Source organism: Protopterus annectens, chromosome 4.part0, assembly GCF_019279795.1.
Source record: "Protopterus annectens isolate FY-2018-M chromosome 4.part0, PAN1.0, whole genome shotgun sequence".
In the NCBI taxonomy this organism is placed as follows: Eukaryota; Metazoa; Chordata; order Ceratodontiformes; family Protopteridae; genus Protopterus; species Protopterus annectens.
In genome coordinates this window covers 412,984,628-413,004,870 of record NC_056733.1, presented here as the reverse complement: position 1 = coordinate 413,004,870, position 20,243 = coordinate 412,984,628, and the positions used below count along the sequence as shown (strand labels likewise).

Below are 20,243 nucleotides of genomic sequence, written 5' to 3'. Positions count from 1 at the left end.
AGACGGAGGCATAGTTAATTAACCTGTGCCAGCCTTCCCCAGGTGTGTGTGTGTGCTTGTATATAAATCAAATTGCAAAGTGTGTGTGTGTCAGCTACTTGGACAGGGACACGAAGCACTGGTTGGACAGAGAGGGTGCTGGAGATCTTGGCTTGACCCCTCAGCTGATCTTAATCCTATAGCTGTGCAAGTGGGGAGCTTTATTGGGGATCTGGAGAAAGAGGGAGAAGCCAGCCACCAGACTGACTGTGATTTCTATGTGCTCTTAAGGGAAATTGTACTTTACTGTGTGAGTACTTGTCTTCCTCCCATTTTATGCATCCCTCACTGTTGCCAGTGGTGGGGATTGAGGCTCCTTCATTACTGGGCAAGTGCAGAGATGTGACATATTAATTGTTTGGCTGTGGTGGGATAGGCACATCACATATTAATTGGTTGATAGTGTTGAGATAGCCACATGACATATTAATTGGCTATAGTGGTGTGGATATTGAATTCCGGTAGCCCATGTACATTTATCACTGAAGTTGTTTGTACAATCAATCAGCCACGCAGTAAACATTCAGAGTTCATATCACAATTGTTTTATTTTTTTGTTAGCTTAGTTAGTCAGGGAGAGCAAGCAAGCATGTCAGCAGAGGAGTATGGCAAGCTGGCAAGGAGCCAGTTGGCTGAGATGTGCCAGGCTAAAGGATTGGCGCATGCCAACCTGACTAAAGCAGACATGAGTGCAGCTTTCATCACAGCTGTAGCACAAGGACAACCAGACTGTTTGTGGAGATGTACAACTCTCAGAAAATGGGCAGCTCGGCTTTTCCACAGAGGACTTAAAATCCATCTGGAGTTCAAGAGACTTGAGTTGGGGGCAAAGCATTTGAAGATAGAAGCATCAGAGAGACTGAGACATCTGGAGGCTGAGGAAAATGAGAAACTGTGACATCCACAGGCTTAAGAGAAAGAGAGGCAGAGGCAACATGAAAAGGAGATGCTGACTCTTCACCAGAGTCATGGAGGTAATGGGAAAGGGAGTAACCAAACCCCAGAACCACCAAAGGTCATTAAATATCTTCCACAATTTACAGAGGGAGATAATTTTGATAGTTTCATTCATATGTTTGAGAGGGTATGTAAACAGTATAATGTTGACCAAAGGCTTTGAGTACAGTTCTGACCCCCTTACTCCATGGTAAAGCTGTAACTGTAATTTCTAAACTGTCTTATACAGATTGTTTAAATTATAATGTTGTAAAGAACTGTTTGCTAGAATATTTTAAGTTAACACCTGAAGCTTATAGGTTCAGTGCTAACTTTACCCCCCTCTCACCCTCCAAAGGGCCCATCTTAATACTGGAAGAATGCAAAGCCCCTGTAATCACAGATGAACAAGTAAAGACTGCACTCTCCAAAGTCAAAAACACAGCATCCATGGGACCAGACAACACCCCAGGCTGCACACTGCATGAACTACAGAACAAACTGGCACTGCACCTAAGTACCATGTTCAATCATAGCCTCACCTCAGGCTATGTGCCTACTGAATGGCGCACATCGATGGTTATCCCACTCCACAAAGGGGGTGCCACCATGGACCCAGAAACTACCACCTCCATTAGCCTGACGAGCCTTGTGTGCAAGGCCATGGAACGTATCATCTTGCAGCTTATAAACAAAGACATAGGTAACCTCCAAACCCTGGACCCCACTCAGTTTGGATCTGTAAAAGGTAGATCATGTCTACTAAACCTGATTGACTTCTTTGAAGCAGTCACTAGAGCTGTAGACGAGGGCAAGGTAGTACACACAGCCTATCTTGACCTCTCCAAGGCTTTTGATACCATCCCCCACTCTGGAATTATACAAAAACTCACTAAACTGGGCATAAATCCCTATGTCACAAAATGGGTGGCTGGGTCTATATCACATAGTCGAAGTCTTATAACTTCAAACACATAATGTTTGAACCAGTATGTTCAAAGTTACAAAACTTTGACTATGGATAAAAAAAAAAAAAAACAACGGAAAACAAAATAAACTGTTTTAAGCAGGGGGACAAGCCCCCATGTACCCCACACCCCCACTACTTAAATATACCAACTCCGAGATCGCACCCCATTGTACAAAATGGAAACCTCCGCTTATGGAAATTTTCATTGAAACACTCGAACTTTTACAAATTCGAACTTATGGTCTCGACCATATAAGGTTCGAACTTGTAAAAGTTCGACTACATGATAGGAACCCTGGTTGGCCAACTGGCTCACTGACAGAACCCACACAGTAAAAGTAGCTGACTCCAAGTCCGACTTAAGACCAGTGACGAGTGGAGTACCACAGGGTTCGGTGCTGGATCCTCTCCTGTTTGGCATCAACTTCTCTGAAGTGCAGGCCAACACAGAAGGTCTTTGGTTAACAAAGTTCGCAGATGAGTACAAACTGGGAGCCGTAATAGACTCACCTAATGATGTAGACATTCTACAAAAGGGCCTCACAGAGACAGATGCTTGGTGTCAAAGTCATGGCCTCAAGCTCAATGCCAAGAAGTGCACTGTCATCCCCTTTGGGAAAAACTCGGTACCCATGAAATACCACAGAGGCAGAAGCTCACTAAACACTGAAAGTGTGATAAGAGACCTCAGGACACAGGTGGACAGTAGTCTCTCCTTTGATAACCACATTGCCACAGTAGTCAGGAAATCCTTCTACGTGGCACACCTCAGCACAAAAGGGTTCTCCTCTAGAAAAAAGGAGGTCATTGTTCCTCTCTATTCATCCCTCATCAAACCCATTATAGAGTACAATGCCCTGTTTGACATGTATCTCACAAGACACCTACAACAATTGGAAACGCCACAGAAATACCTCACTAAGAGGATTACCGGCCTTAAACAGATGCCATACGCAGACCATCTCAAAAAACTCCAGCTGTACTCCATCGCATATTATATACTCAGAGGTGATCTGCCTAACATACAAAGCTATGTCAAACCCAGAGCTGTTGGACATGCTACACTTAAAGAAATCCCAATCTCTCCAAACCACATGCTCCAGGGAACTAAACCTTGTCACCACAATAAACAGAACATGCTGAAGGGATTTATTCCTGTCCCAGAGACTTCCCATACTCTGGAACAAACTACCCATTCATGTCAAGCAAAGCTCCTCACTGACCCTCTTTAAGAAAAATCTTGACAACTGGGTGGGAAATTCACCCCAGGGATCACTTATGTGGCACTGCTTGACAGGGGCACAGGAAAATAATTTTCTTGGGTGGTGAAAACCAGGGAACCTTTTTGGCCAGGCTTATACAGGCCCCAGGGCCAATAGCCTAGTACCTACCTATGAACCTATGAAAAAGTTTCATGAGCATAGACGGAAGGCAGATGAAAGTGTGTGTGAATATGTTGCTGAACTAAGCACTTATTTTCATAGATGGGTGAGTGGATGTCAGGTCACTACTTTTGAAGGGCTGGCAGACCTTTTGGTGAAGGAAGAAGCCCTTAGCATTTTGCCTGAGGACATGAGAATCTGGTTAGCTGATAGACAATGCACTACTGCAGATGGGTTGGGGAAGAAGGGAGACCTATACCTAGCAAGCAGGGCATTACTGCACAGGAAAGGGACACACAGTGCTGCTCATGGGTCTAAGGGAACCCATGGTGGGAAGCCCAGACTGGACCCAACAGAGTCCACCAGTAGCAGGGGAAGCCACTAGTCCAGGTACATGCCAGGACCAAGGGTTACAGTTTTTAAATGCAACCAGTGGGGCCATGTACCATATAGATGTCCACAGAGGCAAGGTGGGGAACAAAAGGTGGGAGAGCCAGTAAGTGGGAGTGACAGAGTGCCACCAGTAGGTTGTCTCGAGCCAATAAGGGTACCAAACTACCCCAAGAGGTTATAGCCTATCTTAGTGAATGGGAAAGAGGCCATGGCTAAGAGAGACACAGCCTCTGACCTAACCATTGTGAAGCCTGTAATGGTTACAGAGGAGCACTACTTACTTGGGCAGTCTACTCTAGTCAGAGCTTTAGGAGGGAACCCATTCCAAATATGTTTGGCTAGGTTCACCTTGACTGGGAGGGTGGAAAAGGACACAAGCAAGTAGGTGTATTTGAGGATATCCCTGCAGATGTCCTGATAGGGAATAATTTTGATAATGCAGTGCCCTGTGTGCATGCAGTTACATTACATGCAGTCAGGTTTGGAGGCAAGCATGTGGGTCTGGTAGCCTGAGGGAGACCCAGACAGACTGCACACTTGCAGCCAGGACCAATGAAGTGGTTACTTCAGGGAGGGAGCTACCCTGTAGCAATGAGACTGAAGGTGAACCACATATACTTGTGGGTACTGATGTTCCCTTGGACAGAGTGACTACAAGGGCAGAGATGAGTAGTAGTAGTACCCAGGTTGACAGTGAGGAACCGCTGTCAGAGGATGCCAGATTTCCTGTGGAAGGGGAGCTGGGAAGGGTTACTAAGAGATAGTTGAGACAGGCTCAACTTTTAGACCCAACATTACAAAGCCTGAGGGAGGTAGCTAGTGAGGCGCCTGATTCTCAAGGGAAGGGGGAATCTGTATACTGGGACAAAGGGTTACTGTATAGAGAGTGGACCCCTGAGGCAGGGCTAGAAGCTGAGAGAATACAGCAGTTGGTAGTGCCCAGACCCTACCATCTGGCACTTCTATCCATAGCCCATGATATTCCCTTTTCAGGTCATATGGGCATAAAACTTACAAAGAAATGTATTGTGCAGAACTTCTATTGGCCTGGGATTTCCAGAGATGTAACAGGGTACTGTAGGACCTTTGAGCAGTACCAAAAGGTAGGCAAGGCAGACGACAAGGTGAATGCTCCTTTGATGCCTTTGCCTGTGATTGAGGAGCCATGTCAGAGGGTAACTATGGATACTGTGGGGCCTCTGAGTACCTCAAGTTCCACAGGGAAAAAGTGTATCCTAGTGGTAGTAGATTTATGCTACCAGATACCCTAAAGTGGTGGCTCTGTCCTCCATTGAGGCATAAAAGGTGAAAAATGCTGTGTTAGAGATTTTCAGCAGGGTAGGTTTTCCAAAAGAAATACTGACTGACAGAGGTGCTAGTTTTATGTCAGACCTGCTGGCTTGTCTTTGGAAGTACTGTGGGGTGAAGCACTTAAAGACCACCCCCACCATCCCCAAACTAATAGTCTTGTTGAGAAGTTAAACTGTACACTTAAGTCCATGCTATGGGCATTTGCAGACCAGTTTCATAGGGGCTGGGACAAATATTTGCCCCATCTGTTGTTTACTTACAGAGAGGCTCCCCAGAAACCCACAGGATTTTCACCCTTTGTGTTACATGTGTATAGAGTGAGGGGACCTCTAGATTTGATTTGAGATAAGTGGGAGGGTGAGTGTGAATCCCACAAGGAGTCCATTGTGGCATTTGTCCTAAACCTCAGGACAAGGCTCAGGGAACTCATGGACTTGGCCCAGGAGAACCTAGTAGAAGCCCAACAGCAGCAAAAGGTCTGGTATGACAGGAATACTTGAGCTAGAGAGTATGCTGTAAGGCAGCAGGTAATGGTTCTCATTCCTGTCAGACACAACAAGTGGCAGGAAGCATGGGAGACCCTACAAGGTGGTAAGGAAGATCAGTGATGTTAACTACATGGCAGAACTGCTAGGCAGGAGGCAGGGGCACAAATTGTACCATGTTAACATGATGAAACCTTACAGTGATAGGGAGGTCCTTGTACTGAGTATTTGCAGTGGATTGCAGGAGGAGTCTGAGGGGGATCTGGTGACTGATCTCCTCAGTGAGGCTCGGACTGACATCTCAGTGGAAGGAGTAGCAATATCCCAGCAGGTATCCCCTACCCAGGTTTGCGAAATCTGCGCAATGTTACAGCAGTTTGGGGACATGTTCATTGGGAAACCAGGGTGCACCCATCTGGTGCAGCACTATATGGATACAGGACCCCTAATTGCCTATTAAGCAAGCCCCTTATAAGGTGCTTGAGAGAGTCAAACAGACTCCGAGGGAAGAGATAGGGGAAATGTTGGAACTAGGAGTAGTTCAGGTGTCCAGCAGTCCCTGCACCACCCCAGTGGTGCTGGTACCAAAGAAGGATAGTAGCACCAGGTTCTGTGTGGACTACAGGAAATTAAATAGTCACACAGAGTCAGATGCTTACCGCATGCCTAGGACAGATGAAGCCCTAGAGCAGCTGGGTAGAGCTAAGTATCTTACCACTATTGATCTTACCAAGGGTTACTGGCAGGTGCCCTTGACTCCCAGTGCTAGAGAGAGGTCAGCCTTTCTGACTCCTTTTGGCTTGTATGAGTTCACGAAGGTACCCTTTGGGATGAAAAATGCCCCATCAACTTTCTAGAGGCTGGTAGATCATATCTTAGCAGGAGCTGGAGATTTTGCCCTTGTTTACCTAGATGATACTGCTATCTACAGCCATTCCTGGCAAGAGCATCTTCAGCATGTCAAGGAAGTGCTGGGCAGACTACAGAGGGCAGGGTTGACCATTAAGCCCAGCAAATGTTAGGTTAGTATGTCAGAGGTCTCCTAACTGGGACATATATTAGGGAGTGGTAAGATCAGGCCAGAACCTGCCAAAATGGAAGCCATTCAGGCATGGCCTGCCCCTGTTACCAAAAAGCAGATGAGGGCATTTTTAGGGACAGCAGAGTACTACAGAAAGTTTGTCCTCAGGTTAGAGTACCATAGCTGTTCCCCTCAAAGACCTGACAAGGAAAAACAGGCCAGGTAAGGTAGTGTGGACCCCAGCATGTGAACAAGCATTCCAGAAGCTTAAAGGAGTTTTGGTAGAACCCCCCTGTGTTAGCCAGTCCAGATACAGCAAAGAATTTGTTATACAGGTGGATGCTTCATACCATGGGGTGGAGGCTGTACTTAGCCAGGTTTCTTCAGAGGGAGAAGAGCACCCAGTGGTTTATCTCAGTCATAGACTCCAACCCCAGGGAGGAATGTTATGCAGCTGCAGAAAAGGAATTCCTAGCCATAGTGTGGGCACTCCAGAAACTTCAGCCTTATCTGTATGGAAGGAAATTCACTGTAGTTACAGACCACAGTCCCTTAACATGGCTACATCGAGCTAGCCAGCAAAATGCCAAGTTTCTAAGGTGGAGCCTAGGGTTGCAAGCATATGATATGACAGTGCAGCACCACAGTGGGGTTAGCAATGCCAATGCAGATGGGTCTATATCAGAACATCGAAGTATTAAAACTTTGAATGTTCTGATGTCGAACACTATTCAGCGAATGCTAAAAATAGCGAAGCTGCAGAACAGTGAATTCTTTCATCGGGAAAGAATTCGGTTGGCCTTTTCTGTGGCTTTGCTATTCTTAGCACTGTGGTGGAAAGTTACAGGTTGGGTTCAGGTAAGTGTGCGATTGTTTTTATGTTAGGGTTAGGGGCGGGTTAAGTGAGTTAGGATTAGGGTGCAGGTTAGGCGTGTGTGCGATAGTGATAGACTTTAGGGTTAGGGGCAGTTTAAGTGAGTTTGGGTTAGGGCGCGGGTTAAGTAAGTGTGCAGTAGTGACGGAACTTAGGGTTAGAGTTTGGGTTAAGGTAAGTGAGTAGATAGTAGTGTATGTTTAGTTTAGTGTAGCGTTAGATGTAGTAATTTAAGTGTATGTGTGTGGTTGCTGTTTGTTTGATGTGCTTGTGTTGTGTGTATGTTTCGGAGCAGCAAATTTTTCCATGGGAAAAAATTTGCTGTTCTAAATGTTCGATATTTTCATGTTTAGATGTTTTGCGCCAATGAAATAGTGTTCGCTATTTTCATATTTTGATAATGTGATATAAACACATGCAGATGGCCTCTCAAGACAGGGAATGGGGTAAATTATTCCCAGATAGGATCAACACTCTCAAGCAATGTTTCTCAAGGGTAACTTGAAAAACTAGCTTGAGGTTTCGGGGGGGGGGGTTTGTAACACTGCCAGTTGAGCTATCTGGAATTTTGTAAATAATCATATGTCATTTGTGAATATTAATATGATTCGTATGTTTGTCTTACAAATGTAAGAGAACAGTATGTTATGCACTGAGCTTCAAGAATATAACCACAGTGTACCCTAATGGAAAAGAAGAGAAATGTATATAAACTATATACCTGTGCAAATGTATGTTTTAATAGTAGAAGCTGGAACATTCAGAGTTAGCTTGCAAAACTTCAAGAAAATAAGTTGGAATCAAAGTGCTTTATGATTGTGTTATCTCTCAGTTTCAATGCGGCAAGCAGACAATGTCTAGAGCTAGAAGTTTTTCTATTGTCTTGAAAGTAATTTTAATTACTAGGTTTAAAATGTAAAGTGTTTTATTGCTTCCTAGCAGCTGCACATCTGAGAGATATGTACTTCTCACACAGAGATGATAAAATTCTGTTGGTTTCTGTTAGCCTGGGAAATGAAGGCAGGTGACAAAGAGTGATGTCATCCAGGCTAACCCTGCAGTAATATATGATAGTAATTTAGGAACTCTCTCAGAGAAAGACTGTGCATTTTGTATCTTGTCTTGGACCAAGAAATAAGCATTCAGCAATCATCTGCATTTGCCTTGCTAATAGTAAGTAACTAGAGAAAAGTAATTTGTTTTAGATATAGATAGGACTATAGTAAAGATTAGTTTAGATGTTTTCTGTATTTATTAGAGATTGTCCTGCAATGTTGTTTTAAAATATTTCCTGTGATTCTGAACTCTGTACTTACTGTGTTGATTGAGTATTGTCTTGCTCTTTTATTATGTATTATTAAATATATTTAAACCTGTCTTTGTGGCTGATATTTGTGAGACATATTTAAGCTCTTGGAGTACTTGCATATGTATTTGGTGACACTGTACAGGCCACTCCTAAATAGCATTGGTCTTGGTCACACTTATTTGGATAATAGTAACATTACACAGTAGGATTGGTCACCATTTGTAAGTTCTTTATAGTAGCTGATAAGTAGGGGTTGGTGGCAGTGATAACTACCTTATAGTCTGGACAGAAGGGGTCATATCTAGTAAACCTGTGCCAGCCTCCCCAATGTATGTGCGTGTGTGTGTGTGTGTGTGTGTGTGTGTGTGTGTGTGTGTGTGTGTGTGTGTGTGTGTGTGCGTGTGTGTGTGTGTGTGTGTGTGTGTGTGTGTGTGTGTGTGTGTGTGTGTGTGTGTATAAATCAAATCTCAAAGTGTGTGTGTGTCAGCTACTTGGGCAGGGACACAAAGCACTGGTTGGACAGAGAGGGTGCTGGAGATATTGGCTTGACCCCTCATCTGAGATCTTAACCCTATAGCTGTGCCAGTGGGGAGTCTTATTGGGGATATGGAGAAAGAGGGAAAAACCAGCCCCCAGACTGACTGTGATCTTTGTGTGCTCTTAAGGTAAATTGTACTTTACTGTGTGTGTATTTGTCATCCTCCCATTATGTACATCCCTTACTGATGCCAGTGGTGAGGATTGAGGCTCCCTGATTACTGGGCCAGTGCGGGGGCATCACATAAGCATAAATCTCTGTGTCAGCCATTAGGTTGCAAATAGGCTGTTTGCCTAACACACATAGTAAGAGATGATGGTAACTTCTTATCTAATAGGCACATCACTAGTGGTGTCCCTCAAGGTTCTGTCCTGGGCCCCCTATACTTCAGTATCTACTTCTCTGATGTGAAAGCAGATGTCAGAGGTCAACGGCTAACCAAATTTTCCAATGACTGTAAACTAGGATCTGTTATTTTCTATCCCATGTGCACTCATATCCTCTATGATGGATTTGCATGAACTGGCATTTAGAATATTGACCATATCTTAAGCTTAATGAAAAAAAGTGTAGCACCTCAGTGAAACAGACAAGTACCAGAGTGAAAAGAGAAAAGATGATTTTTCTGGTTAGAAACTCAGTTGCCAAGTGTATTGAGTGTCTTGGTAATGGAGACTTAATAAAAGAGAATATAGTGTAATCAGTCTCATGCCTCATAATTAGCAAAATGTTGGAGGAGGTGACAGAAGTGGTCAACAGTGGAGCGGTCTGGGTGCATGTTGTAGTGCAAGACGGCACCACTGTTGCACTAAAGGACACCACATTGGTGGTAGATGTGGATATGTGATTGGTGATAGTGGTTTTCAAAGTATTACATGTGCCAGAACCCAACACACTGAATAAGGAGAGAATTAAAGCAGTGCTGGATAAGGAAGAAAGGGCTGCTTATCAATGGCAGGACAATGGGAGAGACCTAGCAGAAGACCAGTTCCATGCTAAGGATAGTTGCTATCATAACCCAAAGGGGAAGCCAGTGGTCAGACATATATTGGAAAGATATATTTCAATGACTGTACCTTTAAACTATGATGAAGGGTTCATAGTATTAACATGAGACAATGTTCTTTGTTTTACTACTAAAAGTCACAGAGATCAGTACAACCCATAGGAAAGTGCAGTTTCTTCATTTTATATGCTCACACTTAATAAGCAATATATATATATATATATATATATATATATATATATATATATATATATATATATTTCTGAGTGTGTGTGTGTGTGTGTGTGTGTGTGTGTGTGTGTGTGTGTGTCAGCAAACTGGGAATGCTAATAAGAGTGAGTACAGGTAAAGTGATCATTTTACATCAAACTGCAAAATGACCAAAATGTAAAAAAAAAAATGAAAACTACATTTTTTTTTGCAGGGATGCAAGCCTTCCTACATCCCCCACACCCCCTGTTAATTATATATAATAAATACAAAATCACACAACCATGGGGTAAGGGCAAATTCCCATACCCTGCTGCAAAGCTATCCAATGCAAAAGGCTGCTGTCAGAAAGTCCATTCAACAGAATGTTCACTCACATGCATATAACTGCTTGTTGCTGTCAACGTCAACCATATATATATATATATATATATATATATATATATATATATATATATATATATATATATATATATCGTAATAAAACCGACTAAGCGAACTAATGAAGAAAAATAACAGATGACTAAAAAACTTCAAAACTAAACTAGGAGAGTATGCAAATAAACTCACAGGCAAAGCAGTTTCCTTAGCACTTTCATCCTTTATTCGGTGTAAGGACTTCTTCAGTGAAACAATGCATACAAATGAAAAACAGTAAATGTGTCTGTTTAAATAGAAGCATGCAGAACAATACAGTGGAATTGTTTAGAACCAATCAGTAATTAGTAATTACTAACAACCTGTAACAGCCTATAGATTCAAAAAATAATAAACCAAAATAATTAATGTGTTCTAGTAAGCTGAGCAAGACAGGGTTGGTAAAACAAATGTTCAATCAAATAGTAAAACATAGCAAACAGCCTATAGAAAAGAGTTAAACCTAAAAACCAATAGAAACAGTGACCTGGACATAATATAAAGCTGAGAAAGTGAAGGAAAGGTCTGAAAGAACGTTAATGACAATAAAAAGAAGTACAAGAATGAAAATATCCAAACAAAAATAAATGTACTAATATATAGAAGGCTTAAAACTAAAAACAGAAATAAACAGACAATAACCTAGCAAATCCAGCGTAAAGCACATCTAATGTTAATACTGTCATTGAGTCCCGGTGCTGAATCGGCACCTAATTGAAGCTGCCATAATAATTCCTTCATTTCTAAGAGAGTGTTGCAATCACCAAAAAAGGGTGAAAGTTTCTCTAATACAAAGAAGGAAAAACCTGTGAAGTTTGAACATCTTGTACTATGATAACCTAAAGCATTGGAGTCGTCTTTTTTTCTGATCGCTGCCAGGTGTTCCTTCATGCTATCTGAAAGCTTTCTAAAAGTCTTTCCTATGTAGAAGGATTGACAATGTTTGCAGACAGCTGCATACACTATCCAGTCAGTGTGGCAATAATAGAACTGTCTAAAAATCACCTTGTAACCACAATGTGGAAAAGTGTAAGAGCTGCCACACAAAATATGTTGACACACAGCACAATGACCACAGCTAAACATTCCTGGAGGTTCTTGTTGAGTAGAAGGGTTAACCATCTGGTATGGGCAATCCCTGTTCTCAAAGCTGCATCTTAGAGAAAAGGATTTTTTGTAAGCAAAAGAAGGTTGTGGTCCAAGGACTTGTTTCAGAGTATCTTGACTGGAAAAAATATTCCAATTCCTGATAATAATATGTCGAATAGCATGCATGTCTCTGCTGATAGGTAGGGGGAAACTGCATAGCCTATTAGAGTTAACATTATGATTTCCACTTTCTGTGTAGAAAAAACGTTGAATGGGCTTGTGCATAAACTCTCTTTCATGCTGGACTCTTTCTAACTCAGTATCAATGAGGTTTGTAGGGTAGTTTCTGGCTAGAAACATGAGTTTGAGAAAATTAGCCTCTACATTAAACTCATTATTATCACTGATGATGCGTGAGATCCTAATGAATTGTCCACAAATCACATTCCTTTTAACAAAAGGCGGATGCTGGCTGCTGTATTCAAGAAAGTTGTTTCTGTAAGTCTTTTTACGGTGGATGGATAATTCTAATGTGTTAGTGGAGGGATAGATGCTAATGCCAGTGTCCAGGAAGTTAATGGAAGTGCCTTTGCCAGAGATAGTGAAATCCAAGTAACTGATGCTATTCATAAGCTCAGTTATGAAAGAAGACAAATCATTTTGTGATCCCTCCCACACAAAAAAAATGTCATTTGTGTAACACCTGTAAAGGCGTACTGACATAAAGCCAGGAAGATGTATCAGAGTCTCATATTCCCATGTACTCAATACGAGATTAGGAAAGGAGGGGGCCATTTTTGACCCCATTGCAACTCCTCGTACCTGTTTGTAGATCTTTTGGTTGAAGTGGAAGAAAGTATTATTAAGAACCACTTTAACAAGTTCACAAATTGTGTTAACTTTGGCTGTGAAGAAGCCAGCGTACTTGGAGAGAAAGAGTCTAACAGCTTCCATTCCTTCTTGTTGTGGGATGTTGGTGTATAGCACCACAACATCGAGGGTAACTAGCAGGCATTTGTTGGGATTAATGTTTGCTTTGTAAAGATGGTTTAAGAAATCCCAAGAATCCTTGAAATAACATTTGGTCGCCTGTACTACAGGGTTAAGGATGGTATTGAGGTATACTGATATCTTCTCAGTCTTAGTACGTTGGTTGGAAATGACAAGTCTGAAAGGGGGTTTACTTCATTTTTGTGCACTTTAGGGATGCTGAACATTTTCCCTAAGCTAGGGTTAGGGACAAGCATGTAAAGATATTCATCTAAAGAGATGTATTCTGATAGTTCGAGTTTTTTCAAAATAGAATCAATTTTATTGAATTGTCTGTTTACTTTATCAGTGTTCGTGGCTATAAAGAAGGACCATCAGTAAGTTCGGCTTCAATTTTATGAATGTATTCATCTTGTGACATGAGCACCGTTCCAGCGCCCTTATCGGCTTTCATTATTCTTAGTGTATGATCATGTTTAAGATCCTGTAAAGCACTCATTTCATTGGTGGTTAAATTGAACCATTTGAAATCATTGTGTTGGTTCAGAACCTGTCCGATGTCATGTTCACATACTTTCATGAAGGTGTGAACTGCTTGATTTAAAGTAGGGTTGAACAGACTCTTGTTTTTCACAGTCGGGTGGTGATTATGACTGTAACCTGAGTCTGAATCTGATTGTTCACTTTCTTTATCGCTATAGTTGTGATGCCAGATCTTCAGGTTGAGTTTTCTTGTGAAAAGTCTGAGTTCAAGTAACGCATCCGTAATGCTGGCTCTCTGCCCTGGGATGAATGTGAAACCTTTGCTAAATAACTGCATGTGTGCTTCTGAGAAAGTTCTATCAGATTAAAAACTGGGCACAAGAGAAACTCTAGTTTGATGGTGCTGTCATTAGTTGTTAAATCCTGTGATGGCTCCTGGTTTTCATGGGTGTCCACATGGGAACATGACTGCGTCCTCTGATTCTGTCTCTCCTCCTTCGGCCAAATCTGTTCTGAGTCCTTGGTGTGTTCCTCACATCCCAGTGGCCCAATTCTAAAAAATTACTGTTGCGATTATCATTCAAAAGAGGCATATTATTAGTCATAATATTGGGGTCATTATGACTAATGGAATTGTTCTCTTCCAAGATGCCTTCATATAGAAGGGAGGATACAGTGGGTAACGCATCCTGTGGGCTAGGGCTGTTAATTAACTGTTGTGTCGGTTCCATATTGGTGGCAGTTGAAATAACATCCATTAGGCGTGTTTGATCCCGTGACTTTTGTTTATATTGAAAGAAACGTTTTCTGTTGCCTTTGCTCCTTTTATTAATATAGATAGAGTACGCTGTGTTTTCGTCGTACTGTTTTAGGTCTCTGTATAGTTTATTTCTCTTTCTATTCAACAGCATTTCAGTGGTCTTTTGATTTTATTGCCGATTCCTTCAAACAGATGGCAAGATTGGTGGAAATCATTGTGCACTAAAATCTCATTGTGTAAAGTTTCTATTTCATCCTTCAGCCTCTTCAGTTTTATATCATTGTTGTTAACTAAAATTTTGAGTGTATTGATTCCTGCATCATTGTACACTTTAATCAGTTCATTGTGAAGCTGAGAGCCAGCTGTAATGCCATTCGGGAATTCAAGAAATCTTAATCCTGGTGGCACTGTGTTGTGATGGATGCAAGTGTTGAGATAGTAACTATCATATTCGATATTTTTAAAAAGAGTCAAAGATCATTCCAACGAGTAAATTAGTTTTTTGCACATCAATTTAGGGCTATCAATGTTATCATTCCTGAGGGTCTCCGGATTCTCAAGAAAAGGGTTACTAACTGTTTGTATTAACTGAAGTACTGATCCAGATGTCTGTAACATATCAGTGGAGTTATTAATTCCTTCGATGTTCATTGTTAGGTTATTAGAATGTCCAAGAGGAGTAAAAAGTTGTGAAACCCGACTTTGGTTAAAACTAGTGTTAAAGTCTTGGTTGTTAGAAATGCTTCCTGTTTGTTGGAGAAAACTATTGCATTGTTCAAGTAATAACTGTGCTTTGTTATTAGCCTGATTTATGGAAGACAATAGAAACAGAGAGCTGGACATAATATGAAGCTGAGAAAGTAAAGGAAAGGTCTGAAAGAACGTTAATGACAATAAAAAGAAGTACAAGAATTGGTTTTTAGGTTTAACTCTTTTCTATAGGCTGTTTGCTATGTTTTTACTATTTGATTGGACATTTGTTTTACCAACCCTGTCTTGCTCAGCTTACTAGTACACATTAATTATTTTGGTTTATTATTTTTTGAATCTATAGGCTGTTACAGGTTGTTAGTAATTACTAATTACTGATTGGTTCTAAACAATTCCACTGTATTGTGCATGCTTCTAACTATTTAAACAGACACATTTACTGTTTTTCATTTGTATGCATTGTTTCTCTGAAGAAGTCCTATACACGGAATAAAGGATGAAAGCGCTAAGGAAACTGCTTTGCCTGTAAGTTTATTTGCATACTCTCCTAGTTTAGTTTTGAAGTTTTTAGATATATATATATATATATATATATATATATATATATATATATATATGAAATCCTTTAGCATTTGGAGTAAGAAGAGAATTCTTTAGACATTGTTAAGATAAAATTAAAAATATGTGCAGGCGCAGTAATATCATCATTAAATCTAAGTAATTTAAATTAAAAGCAGAGAAAGAAACAAGGCTGAAAGAAGTTCCCATTTGTCATTATTGAAACAGCTTTGTTATCACTATATCACATTAACAAAATTTCCATTGGACTAACAATAGATGATTAATTTTCAAAGAATGTTGTGTTCTGTAACTGATCCACTTATAAAAATGTAATAAGAAAGTTTTGCACTTTTGTTACAGAATGCAGGAATTCCCCTAAGTCAAGATGAACTTCAGAATCTGATGGACTTTCTAGATAAAGACAAGAATGGAGAAATTGATTTCAGGTAATCTTCTAAGTTATCCAGGACCTACATGTGCAAGTGCATCTATGTTTGCGCGCGCGTGTGTGTGTGTGTGTGTGTGTGTGTGTGTGTGTGTGTGTGTGTGTGTGTGTGTGTGTGTGTGTGTGTGTGTGTGTGTGTGTGTCTTTGTGGGTCTGTGTGCCTGTGTATGTAGGTATAGGATCAAATTCACAGACTTGCAGATGAATTGATCAGTGATATCCCAGTCAACTTTAAATTGTCAGTATTTGAAATGATAAAAATGTATAAAAAATAACATGGAAATGAAAAACAGTTTTTTTGCCATATGCCCCCATACAGGTTCATAGATTTGGTGAACAAGCTCATGGCCTTTTGGCTACAGAGAAGCTTGATGCCCCAAATCCTATGTTTGACCTCACAGGTGCTCCTGCTGTCATCCAGTTCTTCCTTGAATGCATAATTTGATGGGTTGAGTTTGACTTAAACATATAGTAAGGTGGAGTTCAGGTGCGGGAGTCTTGGAAGTATAAAGCTTTCATATTTTATAGTGTGGTAGACATTAATTTTTACTGAGGCTTGGTATCCTCTGGTGATAGATCACCCCAGGGGTATTCTGCCCAAAGGGTTTCAAATAGTAATCAGTTGGTTTCATGCAGTAAGCAGTCTTTGAATGCTCTGGATATCATCCACATTAGCTTTTGGCTGTAAATCAAGCCCTGAATCCCTTCACTTATTTTTCTAAGGAATCCATATACTTTCTCTAGTTACAGCAGATAGTGTGTGCACAGGTTACAGAACAGAGTGAAATATTCTATCTTTGATCTGATAATAGCTGTATACAGAGGACTGTTACCGCCTAGGCATGACTTTGGACCCCAGGGATCTGTTGAGTGTTTCCATAGACTCTGTGGTCAGTCGTGGTGATACAGGCTTTAGATGAAATGTCATCATCTACAAGGACTCCAAAATTTTTTTTAGTGTTTCGTCAACATTTACTTATTGCTGTTAAATTGTATATAAAGCTATGGAGGGGGTGCCAAGCATTGGAATGATGCATTTTTTATACTGAAGGCAGGTTCATTTCTACTATTCCATTTATATGCAGTGTTAATTGCCATTTGAATGAAGGTGGCATCTGCAAATAAAGAACAATGCTCAAAAAATTGCAGTCATCTCCATGGTGACAGTAGACTTGGTTTCAACATCTGAGGAAAAGATGGCAAAGAGTAGTGGGCCAGGCCAGATCCTTGAGGGACTCCAGTGGTGATAGGGAATGATGAGGCTATAAGTCCTCCTTTTCTTACCTGTTGTACACAGCCATATTGTCAGCTTTGTACCCAGGTTATTAGAGCTTCATTTGTCTTTAGATCACTTGCTTGAACCTTGGAGGAAATAAACACGTTGCTTCTGCAGATCTATGCACAACTGGCATTACAAAACAGTGTAACCACTGAGTCTTAAAATATTTAAAGGTAATTAGGTGATTGTTCCCCATTTCATCAGCAGCTTTTTAAAGATAACATATACATATCTGTCAAACACCTGGATGAAAAGTAGGATAGGTCATACCTGATTTACAAAATCAGTACATTTTGGATGGATTAAGCAGGATGGTGGTAACAGGCAACAGCATAAGTGGCAAAATGCATATGTTTCTTAATATACATACAAATGTTTTCTGATTTACAAGATTTAATATAAATAAATGAGTCCATCTTTAAGACCTAAAACAATCTTTCTGACCAAGTAATGAACAAATAAACAAATGGAGAATAAAGTAGGCTTACTAAATAGGGTAAGATGCTCAGTAAGGCAGGCACTATATCCTTCTGTGATGCAAGGCTACTGCTACAATGGTGAACATGTTGCCTTTCTCACTACACATCAACCTCACTGTAGATTATATTGTTTAGGTGGGTGAAGTGGGTACAACCCTCTACCTGGGGCTGTGGGGAATCTGCTCAACACATAATAACTGGAGCATTTTATTTTGCAAGTTTTATATGTTAAACATTTATTTCTGTGCTATGCCATGTGGCTTGATGGAAATTTATGCTCATTTAGTCTGTTTTTGACATTTTTTTGATATGTCTATCATATTGATTTCTGGCTATCTAAACCAGTTTCTGTGTTGTTGAGCATGTTACTACCAATAGGATATCCTAGACTAAAAAAAGATTTAACTAAAAGGTGTAAAAAAAGTTATTTAACACAAAAATAAGAGAACATATATTTTCTTAAACTTAAAGTGTTCGAAAAAGATACATGACTTTCTTTTCACCTTTGACAAATATGAACAACTTTAAAACAAGACGAGATAGCAGAGTACTGTGGGCGCAAACATTGGTCAACTTGCAAATATCTATGAAATGGGTGTTATATCCTATATACACCCTTACCTGCTGTACATCTTTACTAGCTCGGTCCCTCTGGCTAGCCATTCGGTGCAGGTCCTTTTCTCCCTCCTTAGTGTCCAACCTTTTATACAACTCTTCATACGCCTTATCCTTAGCCTTTGCCACCTCTCTCTTTGCTATGCACCTCATCTTCTTATACTCTTGTCTGCCTTCTTCATCTCTTTGACAATTCCACTTCTTCTTCGCCAACCTCTTACTCTGTATACTCTCCCGTACTTCTTCATTCCACCACCAGGTCTCCTTGTCCTCCTTCCTCTTTCCAGATGTCACACCAAGCACCTTTCTAGCCATCTCTCTTACTAGCTCTGCTGTAGTTACCCAGCTATTCGGTAACTCTTCACTGCCACCCAGTACCTGTCTTAACTCTTCCGTGAACATCACCTCACAATTACCCTTTTTCACTTTCCACCATTTGATCCTTGGTGCTGCCCTCACACTCATCCTCCTCTTCTTGATCACCAACGTTATCCTACAAACCACCATCCTATGCTGCCTAACTACAATTTCCCCTGCCACCACTTTACAGTCTCCAATCTCCTTCAGACTGGCCCGTCTACATAAGATATAATCCACCTGTGTGCATCTTCCTCCACTCTTGTATGTCACCCTATGCTCCTCCCTCTTGTTAAAATACGTATTCATCACAGCCATGTCCATCCTTTTTGCAAAATCCACTACCATCTGACCTTCTGCATTCCTTTGCTTAACACCATACCTACCCATCACTTCCTCATCCCCTCTGTTCCCTTCACCAACATGCCCATTGAAATCTGCTCCAATCACCAGTCTCTCACCCTTGGGTACAGTCATTACCACTTCATCCAACTCACTCCAAAATTTTTCTTTCTCATCCATCGCACAGCCAACTTGTGGAGCGTATGTACTAACAACATTCATAATTACACATAAATAGTCTCTTAAGACTATAAAAAATATGATCACTTACTTAGAAAGTTCCAGCTCTATAAGAAAATTGAAATATTAAGATTATGCATTTTGAGCTTTTGCCACTAGGTGGTAGTTTTATATCACAGCCATCCATCCATCCATCTATCCATCCATTTTATAATACTCTACTTTATCCCTTACAGGATGACAAGGATAACAGAGCTTATCCTGGCATACAATGATCCAAGACATTGCGTTTCATTCTGGAAATGTGGATTGTCTATTGCAGAATGCACAAACTCACTCACTCACTCACTCACTCACTCACTCACTCACTCACTCACTCACTCATTACATACACTCCTACTGGCAATTTGGAGAATGGCAATCTATATGCTACATGTTTTAATTATGTAGGCGGAAACAGAAGCACTCTGGAAAAAAAATTGTCTGCAAATAAAGAAATGTAGGCCCATGCTGAAGTTACCCCAGTTGAGAATCATAATGGGGAAAACACTTGCTCTGAGGTCAGCACCACATAAAAGATTTTAATAATTACTTGTTCAAGATGGCCAACATTGGTATTTACTAATATGACATACTATTTCCAAAATATAAGTGCACATTCTCTGATTTCCTTATCTGCTATTTCTACTGTTTGCTGAAGAAGCAATACTAGGACCACAGGTTCATTGGTTCATTGGTGTTTACTAGGCTAGCAGGCACAGGGGCCTTTTTAAGCTTAGCAATGCTTCCCAAATATATCTGACAGTTTTTGATACCCTAGGGTTATAATAAAGGTTATATGTCGGCTTTGGCATGAGCTTTCAAGCAGGATGTCTCTGTATATAATAATAATAATAATACCCATTTATTAACCATTTAGGCCCACTAGACACACAGCCCCTTTTCAGGGGTGACCCAGGAGCAATTTCTGGTTAAGTGACTTGTTCAAGGCCAGACAGTAGGTAAATGAGGGGGTAGAGAATCAAACCCTGTACCATGGGTCCTACAGCTCACAGTCTTAA

At 40.8% G+C, this 20,243-nt stretch overlaps 1 protein-coding gene across 2 annotated transcripts in view; it reads left to right on the top strand.

Annotated features, from left to right (window-relative positions):
* LRRC74B (leucine rich repeat containing 74B) overlaps nucleotides 1-20,243 on the top strand; it is a 346,726-nt gene that overhangs the window by 301,389 nt on the left and 25,094 nt on the right. For both annotated transcript variants that reach the window (XM_044068362.1, XM_044068361.1), the window contains exon 12: nucleotides 15,846-15,931. In XM_044068362.1, the coding sequence (XP_043924297.1) occupies nucleotides 15,846-15,931 (86 nt within the window). The remainder of the gene's footprint in view (nucleotides 1-15,845; nucleotides 15,932-20,243) is intronic.